This window comes from Apteryx rowi, unplaced genomic scaffold (assembly GCF_003343035.1).
Source record: "Apteryx rowi isolate R43461 unplaced genomic scaffold, aptRow1 scaffold_18, whole genome shotgun sequence".
Taxonomy (NCBI): Eukaryota; Metazoa; Chordata; class Aves; order Apterygiformes; family Apterygidae; genus Apteryx; species Apteryx rowi.
In genome coordinates, this window is record NW_020448085.1 from 2,091,621 (window position 1) to 2,112,089 (window position 20,469).

Below are 20,469 nucleotides of genomic sequence, written 5' to 3' on the forward strand. Positions count from 1 at the left end.
GCCTGTACCACCTGTAATTTACACTGGCCTCCTGAAAGGAGTTAGAACAATCTCAAAAATATGGGTTTCATAGAGGCTTACTGTCTTCTCTTCTAGGCATTAAGTTGTACCCTACAGGATTGATTCAGCACACGCATGCTGAAATTACATATGTTCTTTTCACCTAGAACAGTAGAATTTATTGCTTGCCTTGCAAGCAGGAACAGCTCTTGCTTTGTGTCATTTGTTTGTATGAACTGTAATAACCCAGAAGAGATCACACATTCAGCTTTACACTGGCAAATCATAAAACCAAAACAAATTTTGAAAAAAGCCAAAACAGAAGCATTTTTCCACTAGACCCTGAAGTCCATAGATATTTAAACTGAACAGACTGAATTAATTAACTGCAAGCAAATGTGCTTTTTAATTATGAACTACTGCTACAGATCATAGGAAGTCTCAAACCACTGTAAATGGGGAAAACAACATAACACAATTCTTAATCGTTTAAGTATCTTAAATTCAGTATAAGGTAATTTAAATTGCAACAAGGTAAAACAAATGGTTTAGTTAAGTCTACAGTAAGCCACTAATTCAAAAAGTTATTACAGAAAGATCTAGGTAAATTCTTGAACACTTATGCGTAGACATAAGTCTAGAGTTGCTTTTAAACAAAAATATTTCAGGTTTCAAGGYGATGTGTTTTCAAAATAATACTATAAAAGCAGCTTCCATCTCTCACACTAGATTTCAGAAATCACTGGTGGAAAGTGGTTTCATGGTTACTACGAAGAAAAAGCAAAAGTCAATTTTAACATGACTGGACTAAAGATATGTCTCACAAATCAACACATTTCTTGTAACACATGTGTTACAAGAAATTCTCCTGTCATTTCAATAAGACTCAATACAACTCATATTTTAACCATTAAGCTAAACGCTTCTCTCCTGGAGAAGAAACTCGAGAAGAGTTTTGGAGGGAGAGTCAGAAAAGCATTCCTGAATCATGAGATTGACATGAAGTAAAAAAAGAACAGAAGGTTTATGACTGGGACATGGACAGAAGATCCAAGTCTTTGTCCTACACAAACCTACACAACAAACCTAGAGAATTGCTAGGAATCTGCAACAACTCACAAGACTGATTCTCCCAACAGCAGAAGCTCTAACAAGAGCTGTAATTAGATCATAGAACTGGAACTGGAAAATAATGCAGATATTCTATAAGATTTCTACATCAACTTGTTGCTCCATCTCATGCAAAGCCACGCTGTTCTGGACTTCCATACAACAAAATAAACAGGCAAAGAAATCATACTATATACACCTGCTATCCTTTTAAAATAGATCAGTTGTCATTTCTTGTATGACTTTCATCCCTGTCCTGACTGAAAAAGGGTAAGCAACACTCAAATGAGACCAAACCAGAAATTATATCCAAGTTTAGGCCATTCTCAGCAGAGACGTCTCAACTGAAATACAAATACACAACAGAACCATATATGTTTTAATAGATAAACTGTGTGCAGTCAACAAGTCACTGAATCTCAGGCAGACAACATCTAACAAACTATTAGATTTTCTTCTTCCTGAGGTTCTGTATCTTGGTTTCACACAATAGGAAAATCTTTTCAATTACTACACAAGGATTAGTCTAGACAAAAAATTTTATGAATAAGCATTGCAAATGCATGAGCTGAGCATCTGAAATACAAAATAGTCCCACCAAAGCATCACTATTTCATCATGCTTATTACAATTAACATAGACTTCTGTTGTCTTTTAATCTCTGAGATAAGATGCTTAGTTATGCTTTCAAGATTTTGCTGTTCCACAGTAGTTTTAGTAAAATTATAGAGTATTTTTTCAAAACAGGTAAAATATTAAAAACTAGCATGAAATATGAAAATCATAAGAAACACAATCTACATACCCATTAGTACACACAGCCATATTGCCATTCGTGTTACAATATGACCAATTTTAAACTCACAAGTCAGCTGGTTCAGAGTCAATGCTGCAGCTTTCAAACCCATTTAACATATCTCAGCAATGGTTAAGCAAGCAAAATTGTTTCTATGACTACCTCTTGTCACTCTCAAAGAGGCTGAAGAAACTACCCTAGACATTAGAGGAAACACAGACAGACAATCCCACCCGACCATTTTGAGATTAAGACAGGCAGGCAGCTAATGACATGACATGTCCCTCTTGCAGAGGATAAAAGCCTCCAAAATCTATTTGGTAGATAATCAACATATTAATGCAGTGCAAGTAACACAAGAACAAGCATTATTATACAAACTCTTCCAGCATTACTTCATAGCAAAGACTATGTTTTATCCAAAAAACTTCCTTGCTTCTGATGCAATGTTTTCCAAATATATAAACTATTTCCAGCAAGCTCTCTACAGAACTGTCAAATAGCCACAGAGAATACCTGAATTATTTTCAAATGCATTTAGAATATTATTGCAGTCATAGTATTTTGCCACTAAAGTAGACACTTATGTTTTTAGTTCCTTTGAAGTTATGTGCATCATTCCTTGCAAAGTGTCCAAGAACACAAATCTCAGAAAGATCAGTCACCTGAACGTTCACTCAGCTATGGCAGAAAGTTTTTCATGGCTCCCATTTCTACTGATTTTAAAGCAAAAAAGAATCACAACATAACAAGAGAAAAATCCCAATCATACACAGAGTTCACAGTACACAAAGCATTAATATTATGGCTGTCCAATAAAATCCTCCGCTTTCTACTTTAAGTGTACGTTCAGCCTTGGTAATTTTCTATTTGGAAACAGAATGACATAGCAATTATTTGCTATTAATGGTCTTAACAGCTCCTTCTTTTCTGTTTTTCTTAGAATAGTAACAGATTCCAAAACACAAGAGTAGCTAACATTGGCATAAATGGAAAACCTTGATCCTAGTCAGCCTTTTCAGTTAAGTTACATACCTCCAAAAGGCTGATATTATAAAGTTTACTTTTCAAACTAAAATGGTAGCTGTTTAGCGTTAGCTGAAAAAACTCAAGAATTAAATATTCAACTCCCACCAGAGCCTCCTTAGATTCCTTGAAAAATTCTAGCATCCATATGTTAGCTATGTTCACCTACTTACTTGGTCTTCCAATAAAGGACAAATGTGAGAGAGTAGCAAAGGAAAAATTATCTCAGAGTGTCTTCCCCTCAATTTCAAAAAACCCCCCACAAAACAAGAAAAAACATAACGTTGTTTCCAAGCACACCAACCTGCAATAAAATGGCTGTTTTGTGCTGACTTTTCATCAGGTTGTTGATAGATTCAAAGAGTCTCCTCATAGATTCCTCAAATTCTGTTTGTTCTTTGCCTTCATATAACCTGTTGAGAGATGCATTGTGTTATAGTTTCAGAATCAGAAAGTATCATAGTTCTGAGCATACCAAATCCAATATTCATTTAGAATATATCTTAAAAGTTGAGCCAATATTAGGTACATATATACCTCGCCCAAGGGATATATGTTACTCATTCTATTGAGTAGAGAGTCTTCAACTTGACACAACATAAAAAAGTTTTCCATTTTTTTTCCTTGAAAAAGCCTCTAAATAATAAAACTTTCCAGATTTGAAGTTTCAGAAATAAAAAAAAATGGCATTTCACTTTCCAAGTGACTTGCATGCAAAATAGACACATTGTGATACACTTTTTTCACTTATAACTGAGCTACTCTCAGATAGTATTTTTCACATGTGTGGTTTGGCTGAGCCTGTAGTTTTCTAAACAACAGGCCAAACAGTTCAGTCATTTCTCAACTCAAGAGCAGAGAAAAAACAATATTATTTTGCCTGTATTAAAAATACTTATACCCTTTAAAAGCAACAAGGACAACACATACACAAGCACTAACATCATCATAAGAAATGAAAGAAAAGTATTTACATAAAAGCACTGGCAAACATATTGCCCCTAGTACATGCCTCCTCATGCTTGCACAAGTCTAACCAAATTAGAAGTCTTTTGTGAGCGGAGGATTTGTACACACTCAAAGGAATCATGAGTCACGTTCAAACTGAATCACACCACACAAGCCCAACTCTTGAGGTCCTCTCAAACCAAAGCTCACTGTATATCCCACTGTATATCCTCACTGTGTATCAGTTATCCAATTTCTGTTTTCAAAACACAGGTTGTGTCCAAAATTTCCGGGGTACGGCTTTCCTTCAGATATATTTAGCATAACAGAAGTAGCACTGGAGGAGGCATCCATGAGCTTCATACCCCACATATCTTCACATTTTTATCTATTTTATTATGAAGTCTTAATATAAAAAGACTATACCAGTTTACTTGCACCTTCTTAAGAAATGGAGCTGATGACCTCAAAACCATTATAAGAGACAGAAGTCAACACATATTTGCTTTTGTCATGTCTTAAAGATCAATGCAGACATGAACTTACCTCTGAGTACTCACAACCTTAGGATACTGTTTCTACAGAATCCTAGCACTGTCAGTACACGAACTTCACTACACTGCAGTCATAATCTGCACATTTTTATTCTGTTGGTTCATACAGGTGCAGTTAATCAGGTTCCATACCAAACAGCCACAGGAGACTGAACAGCTTTCAGCCCTGACCCTTTCCATTCCTCCTGGAGTTCAGTGACAGGTGAAGTAAATCATATTCTTCAAATGCCTTCACTTGCTTAAGCAGTCAAGCTAAATGCAAAGCCTTTGACAACTCCCAAATGTTGGAATCATGCAAGTTAGTGCTGTTACTATTTAACTGCTAGGCAAACAGAGGTGGCAAAACTGATGCTGAGAACAAAGGAAAAGGCCAGTGCGAGTACATGACAGATTATGAAAAGACAATGCAAAGGATTGGATTGAGCTGTCTGGAGAATGCAAGGCAGGTGATTTCAGGCACAAGTATAGGTTGTTTGTGCTCTATAAAGTAATGAATTCACCTCCCCTGCCATGAAATGAATTCCACAAACACAGACTGATAGGAATTTACAGATGAGAGCAACAGTGATTCCTACAGAAGCATAATGTGAAATAGACCTAACAGTGGGATAAAACTACCTTGTAATATAGCTGTATAAATTGTTCACAGGTGTTTTAGTGCTCAAAAGACCTAACTCCCCATTAAGATGTTCACCACTAGCCATATGTCAAACTACACATTTTGCTGATCAGAAGAGCAGAGATTATTAGCACCTTGAATAATATCAGCTATAAAAGCCAATTCATCTTCACTTACAGGAGAGTTGCACTGAATTTTTATGCACATCATAACTTGATGACACTTTCTATCAAACCAACTCGTTTTCTTAGGTACTCTCCTGTTTTGCATTCATGTAGGATAGCGAGATCTCAGCACTATCTCAAAACTTTCTAACACATTTTGGGTGTGCGGAAGTAGGGTCTTACTATAGCTGTCCTACACAATCAGTACTAGGCGCAGGATGATTGAACTTCAACATGGTCTTTTTCACAATGCCATCGCAGTGAGTAAGCTCACCATTACAACTCCCCTCTTCATAATCAAGCAATATCTGAAGCACACGGACTTCATAAAGATTTTAACATTTGACTGCATAACAGATTTCCACATCCAAGTACAAAATAATAAGAACCTTTAAAGTCTTGCTACATACACACATACATGCATAGCACTACAAAATGGAAGTCATTCACCTGTAAGTAAAGTTTTCTGAGATAAGCCTCTGCCTGCGTACATTTACGTAGTAAAGACTACTAGTTTGAAAGTCATCTGAAAGTTCTGGAGAAGTCTCAGGTAGCTACCCATTTGTTGCATTTCTGTCCCATAGGAGAGCAGAAGGTGAGCTGGAGTCATCTCAAACATGGCTCCATCCTACACTTATTGAATGTAAGTATTATATGAATATTAATCCATAACTCTACAGAGCAGTCATAAAGGTAGATGTAAGCTAACCATACCGAAACAGTGGATTTTTGTGGATTTTTTTGTTTTTCTTTTCTTTTTTAATCACAGCTAATGCTATGTGAATTCAGTTTCTTCAGCTGCCCCTTCAATTATTTCTGGCAATACTCCTGACCAAACATCAGTAAACTGCCAAAAGCATCAGTGGCCTGAGGAATCCGCTGCAAACATGGAAAATAGTTTGTAATGAACAAGAGTTCTAAATGACTGATCAGGTATGTTAGTGATGAGTTCTTGACATGCTAGATAAGAATTTCATATGAAGGTTTTAGTTATTATTTCAAGATGAACTCATATCTGCCAAAAGTTAGATATGATGTTGGCAAGAAGATGAAAGTTAAATCAATGCTTTTATTTCTGCCAAGCATACAATACATTAACAACAGCAAAATTATTCCCCCTTTATCAATGTTCAACGTTTCCTACTTTCTGATTTACTATAATCATTATCACCATTTTGTACTTCTGTTATCACTATTTCAAGTAGCTATTTTTTACTTTCATGACCTATCAGTTTTCTTTTTGAAACAAGTGAGTCTCTGCTTGATGCTTAAAAAAAAAATCATGAAAAGATCAGGCAGCTTTCAGCTCACAATTCACCTTTTCAGCCTATGCGCTCTTTCTCAACCAATTCATTCATGTTCTTAAACACTTAAACACAAAATTACATATTTAATGTAAATTTAAATTAGTTCATTGTATTATTTTTCCATTCCCTTTCTTAAAGCTTAAATCCTTCAGCGTATCTCTTCAGTATTGTTAGCACTAGCTGTTAATACTAGCTACTGCTTACATAAATAGTAAAAAATATTAGTATCATGTTAGTTATCTAAAACAGCTGTCAAAAGTCAAATAAATAAGTTAAGAAAAAAAACAAGGCAACAACAGAAGCCTGAAACACATGTGGTATGCTGTGAACTAAATTCTGCACCTCAGATGCACTGCCTTATCTTTCAGAATAGGGGAAAAAAAGAAAAAAAGAAAAAAGACAAATGAAGAACTTTTGTCTATAGCAAGGCAAATCAAAGGCGCTAAGCACACAGTGACTGACAAGAACCTCTGAGGGAAAGAAAACACTGAGGTATCCTTTTGAGGTCAGTGGCCTCTGCACTGTTTGGATCAATGCTTGTCAATGAGGTTTAAGTCAATCATTGGAAAGGGACCTCAAAATCCAAAACATTAACTGGAGGACAAAAAGTTATATAGACATATACACACACATACACAACGCACACTGCTTGAGGTATTACCCCATTAAAGCATTTTAGATTTAAAAAAAATGCATAATAGAAAAACTTAGATATGAAAGACAAGATATGAAAGAACGAAATAAATAAAGCTCTAAAATAACAATGTTTATAAAGAAAAGTTATTATTTATCAAGCTCTGTTTTAGAAGGTTGTTTTTTGGTTAAATGAGTTTTTTTCATATACTGGAGTCTAAGATATGTGGGCTATTTACTACTACAGCTATTTTTCAATAGTAATGAGGTACAGGTAAATTGTAACAATGCGACTTTGTATCAGTACAAGTGTTTATTAAAGTCACTTAGGTAATGCACTGATATAGCTTTTATTAACTATCAACATTGCTGCAAAAGTAAATAAAGTTTCTTTAAAATTATTTTTATGTAAGTGGAAATTTGGAGCTTTCCTGACTAAATCTGACAGAACGACTATACCCTTCATCCTTGCAATAAGTTTTCTGCAACCTATCTCAAAACTTTCTCCACCAAAACTCTTCTAATATCCCCTTTTGCTATGGCACCTATAAAAAAATTAAGGGCAAAGCTGCAGGTGTATTTGAACTACCAGCTGTATTCTACTCTCATGAACATCACCTCCTTGCTTCTACAGTTTCTCACCTTGTTTGTCTGTATCCATCTATAAATTTTAAGTTATTAGAAACAAGAATATGTCTGCTAAGGGACTATCTATCAGCAGCCAGTAACTTCTGAGTCTACCCCTGTTTCAACCAACATTTCATAATTTATCTAATACTATACTTAATATTACAAAACTCCCTCCCACCCCCAGATTTTGTGGAGAAAAGGCACCAGAATAGCAGAAAAAAAGTACTACCAGAGCACATACTGACCAAAAGGCAGACAAAACAAAAACATTTCTGTTCTGTTGGCTATTAAACACAGATGTAACAGCCAACCACTTGGTGTATTCATAGCTCTGAGTTTGCCACTGCGTATCTAAATTCCAGGTAGCAGAGGTAGAAAAGCAATACAACTATTATGGGGGAAAGCAGCTGAGGATAAATGGAGACACAGCAAAAAAAGGAGAGAGGAAAAAAGATGTGGATGGGATTTGTGGGATGTAGTAAGGGTCCACTAGGGMTAGAAGAGGAAAAGGGTGTCACAGTTTCTGTGAAACAGTTTTTCTCCCTTCAGATTTAAACTCTTTCATTCTCCTCCTATCTCTTTTTCCTATAGCTGAATACCACTTTTAAACATATGTCCCATATGTTTGGCTGAACTATACATAACTAGTCCTTTTAGTCTTCCCTATAAATAAGGAGGTCTGAAACTCTAAATTCAGTTAGACAACAATTATCTAAAATYGTACTGTGCCATGCACAGCCTGAACTATTGAATACAATGATCTCAAGGACAAGCATCCAGCCTCAAGCCATCTGTCACAATGTTAGGCCATTCACCCATGTTGGGCCAAGCCAGCTGACACAAGCAACGATCACCTTTTGAAATTGGTCACTATTACTAAATAGATTTCTATAACTTACACTCTGAATCAGAAAGTAGATTTTTGATGATTCCCTCCCAAAAAACTTATCTCAGCAATGTCTGTATTTTAGGCCAGACACATCATCAGATATAAGTAAGTTTTTATGTTATATTTGTAAAAAGGAAAAATAGAGTTCTGTTCTGGAATCAGTTTTTTCTATTCTACAGGTCTACTGCTATTCGTGATATTGCACTGCTCATGCAGTCAAATGAGTACTTACTGTGAAAATAATGTCCTTGACCTAACAATGAACTTGAAAACATATTCCAGAGCTTTCAGAGTTCTTAGGATCGGTTCACATTGCTCCCCTCGGCTAGAGGTATCCAAGTAAGTCTTCAGAACAGTCATTAATTTCCTGAAGTTAAAAAAAAAAAAAAAAAAAAAAATTCAAATGATATTTTTAAATTAATTTCTCTAACTAGTTTGGCCACACTAAATAAATGTTTATGCTTAGCCAAGCAGAAGAGAAAAACATACTGCATTTATTTTTTGTGTTTGTTACACAAATTCTATCAGTATAACACAAATGAAGAGAAAATTCCTAACTGTACAAGCAAGAAAGCAAGCTGGTATCTCAAAACAGCAGCGTAATTCACACAACTCTGGAAGCTCTTTCAGCTGCTTATTCAGAGGCTTCCCCAAACCGTCAACATTGCTCTTACAAAAGTTTAAAACATACATGCACAAGATAATACAAAATGTTACTTTTGCCTACCACCTCAAGGACACAAAGCAGCAATACAGTGATTAAACACTACTATATGCTCTAAATTAACTGAATGCAAGTGGTACAACCTTCTGGTAGACTACAGTATCTGCCTAAATTACATACATTATTTACATACTTCCCTGCTTTTGTATCCCAAGACAATTTTGGCTAAACTAATACCTAACCTGCTCACAATAATAAAATGCAAGAGCTCTTTTGAAAAAGGGAAAACAGAAGTTACTTTTGACTAAAATAAGCTCCAAACTGGGCTTTCAAGTCCCTCCATTTATATAGTTATAGTTTCTATCTTAAATGATGAAATAGATATTAACGATGTAATCTTTATCTTAATAGAGACACCAAGAGCTGAATTTTATTTCTTACACCATTACCAGAATGGGAATTTACCATACCCTAGCTTAAAAAACAAAACTAGCACTTACTTGTTGACAAAGTTTAACAGTTCATCAATGGGACTGATGAAACATTACTGAGTGATAAGTATGACATTTGGGACATACCTACACAGAAATAATAGTTCCAAACACTGCTAACTACTGCACAGAATATATACAGCTGTGTTAACTGATGGATACATCCTCTGCACTCAAATCTCAACTCAGATTTCAGGATCAAAATAGCAGGCTTTTGGCCACTCATCCTCACAGGCACTACATCCGTGTTGTATTTCTGATTACTCCTTTGTATTGGTTCTCTGAAATTGCACCTTTGTACTAAGTTGGAAAAAAATCACCCACTAATTTTTACGCAGTGTCAGTCCACTCAAGGGCCCTCAATCGTCTAAATGTTAAGTCATCTCTGAAGTCTATAAAAGTTAGGTGCAAATGGATGACTACACAGAAACTGAATAAAGCCCTCACAGTTTGGCCAAAATACTATATCACCTAATGGAGTCAAAACACCTATTAGGAATGACTTTCACCAAATCATCCTTGCTCAGCTGAATGACAGATTCAATTAGCCTTGTCAGTGGCACCTGATAAGGGGGGTCAGCGCTCAGTTTTAAACACAGGCTGTGAGAAATCTCTTCACATCACACTGAGAGCAAGGATAATTAGCAATGCATCATTGCCAGCATCAGAAAAAGCCTACTTCCCCTCTCCTATGCAATGACCTATGTCAATCTATCGCTAAATTTGCAGTCTATTTCCATATGCTATAAATTGTCATGCCTCACACCCTAAGCTTTTTACTCTCCTTTCAAATCTCCTGTGGTGCGAACTCTACGAAATCTTGAGTTTTTGGACTTGGACACATCCGCACAGCTTTTGTTCTCTTCTATGTACCCATGCCTTTCCCTTCGGGCACATCTGGAAACTCCAAAAAACAAAACCTTCCCCAGATTCTGCTTCCCAACTGGCACGACTACATAACAAATCTGAAGATTGCCATTCACAGTACCGAATAGTGAAACCTTTCTAGTGGCATATGAAGAGATCTGACAGTTCCCAAACAGATTTTTCCAGTAAGTTTGTTTGCTGTAAAAGAATATGTGGAAGCCTATACAAAAGTGCTAAAGATATTCTTAAGTCCCCACTTAGAGCATTTAAGTTCAGGAATGTAAAGGAAGAGGCCTTACACCAAAGTATCTTCTGACAAATTTGACAGGATACAGGTGAAGTGCTCAGACACAGGGAAATCCAGAAAATTGTCAAAGACGATCAATTAACCCCAAATCAATTATTTTTGTCAATTAATTCTACGTATAATCATATCTGTTTCTCACAGGTAGGTCTGCTTCCAGATGAACAGACAACAGCACCAAAACAACAGCCATCATCAATTACATCAGAAAACGCAAAACAGAATTTACTTTCTCTTTTAATGAAATGGTGAGGTTTAAAACAAAAAGAAAGAAAAGAAACTTACTTGTATGCCAAAGTTGCACTAAAATGCTGTTGGATATATGCTTCCAAAACAGTGTTGAAATGTTGAAACTTGCGGTCTGCAATAAGTCCTATTATATATATCTAAAAAGAGACGGATATGATTAGCATTTATCATGAGGTCAAAAATATTAATGTCCTTGCAAATTTATGATAATCCATTATTTACTTTAAGAGTTTTTAAAAAAATTTGCTTTTCAGTTAAAAAGTTAAAAATTATGCAGAGATTGTAATACTAATTCTTTGCTGTAAACAATCTGATGGCTCATCTGCATTCGTTTCTTTACTTAGACATCTTAAACTTTTCAGTGCTAATTCTTACCAGTGCATCAAAGACAAGGATGTCATACTCATTACTRTGGGAATGTTCCATCATGATGTTAAACAGGGCATCCAGCGTGTCTTGGAGAAACTACACAATACCAACAATAACATGAAATGACAAATTAGCAATCAATTCAGCTTGAAAGCCACACAACTCAGTTTCCAGACAGCAAAAATTTTTTCCCCCTTAAGTTGGAATTTCAGAAACCTTTACTGAAATATCATTAAATTCAGAATGCACTTCAGAGGATTTAGGTTCTAGTTTCTTTAATTTAAGAATCTAAATCCTCAGACACATAAGCACTCAGTAATACATGCTTAGCTCAAAGCTTATGGAATTAAGTTAAAAATATTCTATAATATTACATATAACAGTTTCTAAAACAGAATTCCTCGTTCCTTAATGATACGGATTAGTAGTTGCTATTTGCACCCTTCAGTGATAATTAAAAGCACGCTTCATACTTCTGCGGTCTGATGCAAAGCCCGCTTTGAATCAAAGGAAAGGTTCCCACTGACTTGGCAACSAAATCTTTGCTTGGTTCAAAATTCCTTTTTGTAGGTTCTCCTTCCTCCTCTTTCTCAAGAGAGGCATCTACTGCTCATATTTAAAGAGTAACACAAATATAATAGACTCCTAATGTGAAGGCTGAAATCTGCCATTTTCCAGAATATTAATAAATTTTTATACATATTATACACATGAAATTAACATAGCATTCCACTGGATAGACCACACATTTTGAACTTTTTTTTTTAATCTACATTTATTTAATATTAAGAAGCATAAAGAATGGGGGAAGAATTGTTTATGTTATATCAGATAGACAAAGCAAACAGTGGAGCAAATACGCCCTTAACGAACACTGTGGACAATATTTTACTATTGTTGCCCTCATATCCTTTTTTTTTTTTTTTAAATAAAATTGCCTGTGCATGACAAGCTCAAAATTATATTTTACCTATAATATATAGCTGAGCATCTGGTCAAAGCAACAATGTCTCTAACTAATACTCTTGGGATTGAATTCTGCATTCACTGCACAAAGTTTCCAGTAACATAAAACAACAGAAAGTAGCAAGAATCCAAAAAAATTAATTACCAGTGATAACAGGCAGATTCAAGCAGACATTTAGCTAACCTCAACAGTCTGTCTGACAGCAGCCAATACCAGAGATGTTTGGGAGAAACCAGTAGAAAGCTCTGTAAAAGGCTAACACTATGGAGAATCCTGTCCAGAAGCTCGCTTTCTTGCTCCCTCTCTAACACGGAGCTTGGATCATGTCTTTTGCAAACTGTCATTAACAAGTCAGACAAAAGGCTTTTTTTGGGTGCTGGAATTGGCAAGGGAGGTTAATAACAATTTGGAATATGAGTGCTAAGAGAAATTGAAGCTGATCTAAATAAAATTACATACATATTTTTCAAATACATTATATAATCCGTAGAAAGAACCAGAACCGCTATGAAATGGGCTTCACTCATACTGTTACTATTCTTCAACAGAAATACAGCCTTTGGAAAAATACTGGTCTACTCAGTTCTGTGCATCTTCAAAATTTATATAAATACCACTACTCAATCTGCATTTTACTTCTACAATTTTTAATATTGCTCTCATCAGGGTTCTTGTTACTGAAGTGAAACTTGTTCACAAGCTGTGGGGAATTCTGCTCCTGTCCATTTTCTATCTGTTTCCCCTTTCATTAGGATTCTAGTATGCACCCTCTCCAACAAAGAACAGCAGCCATGAATTCCCACAGGACAGCACAGACATACTGTTTAAATGCTCAGAAATGTACTAGGTAGCATGCTACAGGAATAGCTTAATGTTTGATAGATTTAGTTTGTCAGAACACAAACAATCTGACAGAGAAACCAAAAACATGCCATTCTAGAAGGGCTGCTCAGTATCACAAGGTAATATTCTAAGAAGTCTTATGAAGACAAATGATGAACGGATGCATCAGCTCACTGAAATCTCACAGTAGTATGTCCCAGACAAAAAAAGACTGCTGGATAATATACTGCAGTGAAGGAAAAAAAGCTCTTCTTCAGGAACATAGCATCAAGTGACTTATAACAATCATTTTCTTCAGTTCCGATATGTTAACAGCCTGTACACAGTTGTGTTTTAATTGCAACATGAAGCCCAGTGACAATGCAACTCAAATATTTCCAGTTTCTACTGGCAATTCCCACAACTATTAATTTTTAATCTTTCTTGCTCTCAAAGCTTTCGGCCATCAGCACATGGACACTCTTCTTCAACACTGCATTTGTACTGAAAAGATGCAAATGGTATACTAGAAAGTACAACCCAAATGTCAACTCACTTTCTATTCTCTACATTTGTAAAGAGAGAGGGAAAAAAATAATAATCTAAAACCAGAGTGAAGTAACCTCAAGATACAGTACATTTTAAGAACTGAAGTTGGGCTTTATTGCTTTACTCTCTTATGATACCAAATTATGTGCTATTCTTAAGACTTATCCCATAGGGTAAATATTCCAACAGCTGGGATACGCATTACCATRGAGTTTAGCCATGAATACTTCTTGTATGACTAAAAAGCATCCATGTTTTCAGGAGAAGGATGGAAAACCAACAGCACTAAAGGCTTCTGAAGAACAAAACCAGCATCACTACCTTAAGTCAAACTTAGTAAACAATCTAAAAAACAAATTATGAAAGGATTTTCTGAACAATGGTCATTTCTTGGAGCTTCAGTGAGGTGAACATTTGCTTTGTCTTCCATTTTGAGATGGAAAAATATGACATTCTATTGACACCAAAACAAAAAAGCTAGAGTATGAGGAATCACAGATATGGTACATCAAACTTAAGATATATCAGCTTCCTCAGTAGAAAGGCAGACTTCAGGGACCGTGCTGAAGCACTGTTAGGCAGTTCTCACTTGATTGTGTACTACCACAGATCAGTGCCTATGTAATTTTACATCTGCTGAACAGCAGTATCTTGTAATGGTGCAGTGGCCAAGGAAGTGTAAAGGATGCCCTTCTCATCGAATCTTGTCTGTAAAAATCATGCCACCCTTCAAGTGCAGAGTACCATCTAGTCCTCTACAAATACCTCCTTGCACATATTTTTCTTTAGTAAGCACTAAAATAGGTCACTGGTTACAAATAAAAATAGAAATCAGATGAGTCTTTGAGAAAAAACAAGGGAAGTAACTAGGTAATTTAACAGATAAGCACGAGCAAGAACGATTAGAACTGGCCAATACATACTGTTACTTTGGCCAAAGACTACAATATTGCAAGTTAGATGCCTTAATATACAGAACACAACATTCTCCATCTCAAACCTTTTAGGGAAAATTTCCTAAAATAAATCAAGTGTTGACAGATGGCAGATGCCTAATACACTAGAGTACTTAACCATAGTACCAAGTGGAGAAAAGACCTAAGACTTAAGGCCAAGCTATTAAGTTAACTAAGATTTTAGTGGTAACTAAAAATAGATATTCAAGGACATACTTTTATTAAGTTTGATCAAATCTAACAGCAGGTACCAGTTACTTATTGTTTCCTCATTTCAGACTTGACAGCAAAACACTCCTTCAAACCTATCAGCTTATAACTTTGAGCATTTTGAAGATTATTGTTTCCTTTTCTTTTTGCATCAAAATAGAGAATCTACCTCAATAGGAGCACAAATTCATACATAGAAAAGCATCTTCCAAATTATTTATTCAGCATAATTCACAGCACAATGCAGCAAAGCACTCCTGTAAGAAGTTCAGTCTACTTGACAAAACATAAGCAAAACAACCGAATTCTGAAAAAACAAACAGAATGGAAAATCTATTCCTAAAGTACAGTCAGCCAGTTTTAGTCAAGAAAAGGAAAAGGGGGAAAGTTCTAGAGCAACAGTGGTGTTCTTGCTCCACTAACTTCATGATCAGTACCAGCTCATATACTTCTCTGTCTTTACCAGCATTATTTTATGTTTGTCTGTATATATGTAAATACATACACCCACACACAGATATACACAAACACATAGTGAATAAAGCATTTTTCTGTGTCAAAGGAAAAGCAAAAAGCTGGTAAAAGCATCCAGAAAAGAACAGTTTTGCATTGTTGCCCACTCTCTGCAAAGTCCCAAMAGCAAAAGATGATCTACCTTCACAACTTCCTCTCCATCCACAATCTTCAATTTTTCCAGGTTCTCCTGTAGCAGCTCTGGCTTCATACGCCACTTCAAGAGACCTAGTAAACCCACTAATAAAAAACAGACAGATATTAAAATTTTAAATATGTGATTTATCATTTGTGCAAAAGTATTCTTCTAAAACTTCAACCTGGTTAGAAAATACATACCATTTTGAGTTAATTTTGTAGAACAAACAAGAGTTGAAATAAAAAACGCATCTCGTGAGCTTACTGAGAGCCCTCCTACAATACTTGAGTTCCTGCCTATGGTTGTTCCTTTACTTTCTACATGTTGACGTGTAGAAGGTAATGTCAAATAAGCACTAGCATCCTCCATTTTTTTACTGTCACCCTGAAAAACAACATATCATTTATTACATATTTTACAACACTGGATATAAAAAGTATTATAAAAGACATACTGCAAAAGTGAGCAAAAAACCTATGTTTCTATGGAATTAAATGCATGCATTTAGCGATAAGGAATATGAAAGTCCCAGAACGGCTAGYGCAGCTAAACCAAGAATCAATGCTTGTCAGCAAGACAGGCTGCAATGGGCACACRGGAAAAATAAAATATTGAAAATATAAAGCTATGTGTTTTAAGGTGCCATGAGGAATTATGACAGGTGACATCACTGGCAGAATAAAGGCAAGACCAGACTTCTCATTAAAATGTCAGTAGCTAATGTACACACAAGAGTGATGAGCATCACCTTGAAGACTGTAAACACGATATACATGATACAGTTACAATGTCTGCACACAAGAATAAAAAAAGGGACCAATAGGGAAAGAATAGCAGCTCTGTTGCAGTATGTCCATTTTAACTCGATACCCGGACCTTCAGTAAAAATTTCAGGACACAGTGAGATTATACTTTAAACTAAAAAATATGCTGTAGTGAAGAAGTGACTCTATAAGCCACAGACAAAGAGATCATGGAATTTATGCTTTTCAGCAGGATAAATGGTACTAAACAAACCAAATGCATATTTTTTTTCCTGATTTCATCAAGTTGCATGCCACAACTCACAACAGAGCTTTGGTATGTATGAACTTCTGACTGATGCTGTGGACAGCAAGAGTTTTTAGACAAATAAAAATCAAAACAGCATTCCTAAATTTGTTTACAGTTTTTGTTAACAAAACTAGTCTAGAAAATGTTTCCAATGTGTTGATGAGCTCTGTCACTTACAACTACCACAACATGACAGATCTGATTCAGTCAAGCATAACATCATACTCTCAAGACTACAATCACACCTGAACAAGGAGTTATGAAAAAGATCATCTAGAATGGTTTTCTAATGATTTGGTTTTTATGTGCTTCCATAAATGTACAGGTACAGTTTCTATTTCCTATCAAACAAGAAGAAAGGTCCAAAACTGACAATAAAGAGATCTAGACAGACAAAAGGCAAAATACAGCAAGACAGACAGTGTTACTAACTCTCACCATTTAGAATTTCTGGAACTAGAAGAGAATCTTGACTTCCCTTTTCTGAGACAAGTTAATTAGACATGGGGAAAAGACCTGAAAATTTGATCCAAAAGTCTCTCAAAAAGAGGTAGTGCCAGAAGGCAGTGAAAATAATGCACACGTTTTAAACCTTGCAATTTTTATTTGACTTATTTTGAAGGCCCAGATGCACAACTGTTTAAAAACATTTACAGCTTGCAATTGCTGTATTTAACTCTAGAATAGGCAAACATATGTCAGAAAATCTGTCCATTTCTCCCAAAAATAAAGTAGGGCAACTGCATTTCTTTCATATATGCTCTCACTTAATCAAAAATTACAGGGTTGATACAGGAAAACATTTGATGAATTTTTGTAACAAACATTAACCAGTCAAACAACATGATTACTGTGTGTCCTTCTGGTATAAATATTTATCAGCTTTAGTATCAGTGAAGAGCAGACAAATAACCATACAGTGCCATTCATCTCTGTTGGACTATCTGAACAGTTTAGTTTACTTGTATGTATCCCACTTGCTATTAAACTAACATCAAACCAGTTTATTAAGAACGTTAAGAAATAAATAATTGTTCTAGTATATTGGCAGTAATTTCAAAGTTCTTACTAGTGAGTAATTTGCAAGGGAAATTAAAAAAAAAAAAAAAAACCTTAAGAACATCTGCTCCCTGCTTTGATTCACAAAAACCCTATCTCTGTCCAAGGCTGGACAAGAACAATATTCTTCCTGTTCAAAATCAAATTCATGAAACTTCTGAGTTTTTTTTCTGTATGTAACTACACAGTAAAAGCAGTCTCAGACAACAAATTACCTAAGATCACATTCCTCGATTATTCACTTTTCTTCCCTATGACCTGAATGATGATCTACATCCACATACTGAGTTTTGCTGCAACTTCCTCAATACTAGGAAAGGCCAAAAGCATTTTAACTACATTAAAAATAGGAGGAAGAGCAATTGTTTCTCATTGTTCTTTGATACATCTATCAGYGATTAAAATTTAGAGTAATGTTTAGTAATCATGAAAGAAACTACATCAAACCTTTTTTTTTTCAGATGGAAGATTTAATATTTGTCTTTGATGAAATAATAAGATGTAACTAGCACTAGAAAAGTAAACAACACAGTTAAACATCACAGTGTTAAAAAAGGTCTCATGGGAGGGAAAAAGGAAAGGTTGAACAAAAAGGTTGTTCCAATCAATACCTTTAGGACTAACAAATCATGAACACCATCTTGAAGAGTTGTTCCATCTTCTTTCATTAGCCTTATGTAGGCCATTGCAAAATTCTTTTCTCCTTTATCTTTAGCTGCAAAGCAAAGTAATACTTTCAGTTGACTATCAATCAATTAAAATTCACTAAAGCAAAAATTCCCTACTTACACTCTTGAGATGACCTGTGTCTGAACATGAAGCGCAGATGTATCCTTTGCATGTCTTCAATTGGGACTGCTACCTTTTGTAAAATCAGAAAATAATGAATAGAGTTATGTAAAAGAATGGGTAAAGTCACCTTTTTCATTTTAAGCTTCTTTTTTCAAATAAACATTTGCCATTTCTGCTCGCCCCACAATGCCTTCTGTAAACCATGTAAAACTATTGAGCTTGATCACAGTAACAGAAGAGGTGGAAGATATTGAATTACGTGTTAAGCTTTGCTCAAAGTCTAGCACCATCAAGGAAATGAAGCACTAAACCCAGTAAGTTAAGRCAGATGTGCTTGTACACTAGAAGATAAACATACTACAGTCTTATTCTTTACCATGTTAACCATATTATGCAATACCTCAGCATTACGAACCTTCCACATTTTACACAGATAACAACTTTTTTTTTTAAATCTGCTTGTAAGATTAGAAAGAAAATTTTAGCAATATAATTAAGTCTATTTTCAGGACCAAATTAATTCCATTTCAAAGCCTTGAACAGAATCCCAAGGAATCATGGTCACTTTTTCTTAAAGTAGCATACTTGCTTATAACAGATATACAAGAAAAAGAACCCTCCAATTGTCTTAAAAAAAAAAAGTTTGATTTTTACATTATCAAGTTCTAAAACTTTAAACGTCTGCGAATGAACACATTCCTTTATGTTCATTCACATAACTTCCCTATACAATTCTTATTGTACAACACTCCTTTACATTACCTGCACTTTTCAAAAGGAACTACTGTTAATGATTCTGTGTAAAAGTCTGAATTATAGCTGAAATTTAAAAAGAAACAAGTATGTTATGCAAAACACAGGGCTCGTCAGCATTTTTAAAGAAACACAAGTTTCTGCTGCACATGACCTTTCGTTGTCCTCTCCTGCTCAATCTCAGCAATACACCGTAGTGTAATGGCAGGCTTACTGGGCGTAGCAGCATCATCTTCTGTAACGCTCTTCAAACAACCGTGCTTACTAGCAAACATGGGACATGCTTTATAAGAACATCTTTTAGCAGCTTCTGGGCATTTTCCAAGCTTACATTAAAGATTATGCAATTATTTGTGTCTCTCTAAAGAAATCCAAGATGGCTATTTCTAAAAATGTATATTTTTAAGTTTTTCTCATGCAGTCGAGGCTCGTATCACCACTATTTTAGAGCAGCAGCACAAATGCAGTACCTCTTCTTTGACGAGGCACGTTAGGGCACAAGGTCATCTAAGATGATCTCATTTGCTTTGCTACACAAAATCTTAACATCATTTTCCAGGCCAAATTTTCAGCTTCGGTGATCGCATATCCTATAACTGATGTATGACTAAGGCGCCATGCTTCTAGCTGCATTCAGGACTGAGGCTTGTTTTTTTTTTTTTTTCCTTAAAGTTGCACAGCATCAGCTTGTTTTTTTTGTTTGTTTTTTAGCGAGGTGCCAACAAATGAGCAGAAAAAGGCAAGTGAAAGCTACCTGTGCCATACCTTTAATGTTTCCATCCAACGTGGCTGTTTGACCTGGTAGTAGAGAACCGATCTATATTCGCTCACAGGCTTGTCCCCTGCTCCCAAGCAAACAGCGTTCTTCCAGAAAGAAGAAAAATAAATCGTGCTTAGCGCCTCAATAATTTCTGCGAGTTTCTGTCGCTTGAGCTAGAAATGATAACGGCAATAAACAGCAGCCTCCCGCCGAGAAAGCGGCCCGCGGCAGCCTCGCCTCAGGGCGCGCCCCCGCCACGCGCCGCCTCACGCCGAG

At 35.7% G+C, this 20,469-nt stretch overlaps 1 protein-coding gene across 1 annotated transcript in view; it reads right to left on the reverse strand.

Annotated features, from left to right (window-relative positions):
• Window positions 1-20,469, reverse strand: part of DOCK2 (dedicator of cytokinesis 2) — a 228,840-nt gene that overhangs the window by 174,253 nt on the left and 34,118 nt on the right. The window contains exons 15-23 of the mRNA XM_026061319.1: window positions 20,199-20,297; window positions 18,678-18,750; window positions 18,500-18,603; window positions 15,977-16,160; window positions 15,780-15,877; window positions 11,627-11,716; window positions 11,288-11,388; window positions 8,909-9,043; window positions 3,237-3,345 (exon numbers count right to left, since the gene is read on the reverse strand). Coding sequence (XP_025917104.1) covers window positions 3,237-3,345; window positions 8,909-9,043; window positions 11,288-11,388; window positions 11,627-11,716; window positions 15,780-15,877; window positions 15,977-16,160; window positions 18,500-18,603; window positions 18,678-18,750; window positions 20,199-20,297 — 993 coding nt within the window. The remainder of the gene's footprint in view (window positions 1-3,236; window positions 3,346-8,908; window positions 9,044-11,287; window positions 11,389-11,626; window positions 11,717-15,779; window positions 15,878-15,976; window positions 16,161-18,499; window positions 18,604-18,677; window positions 18,751-20,198; window positions 20,298-20,469) is intronic.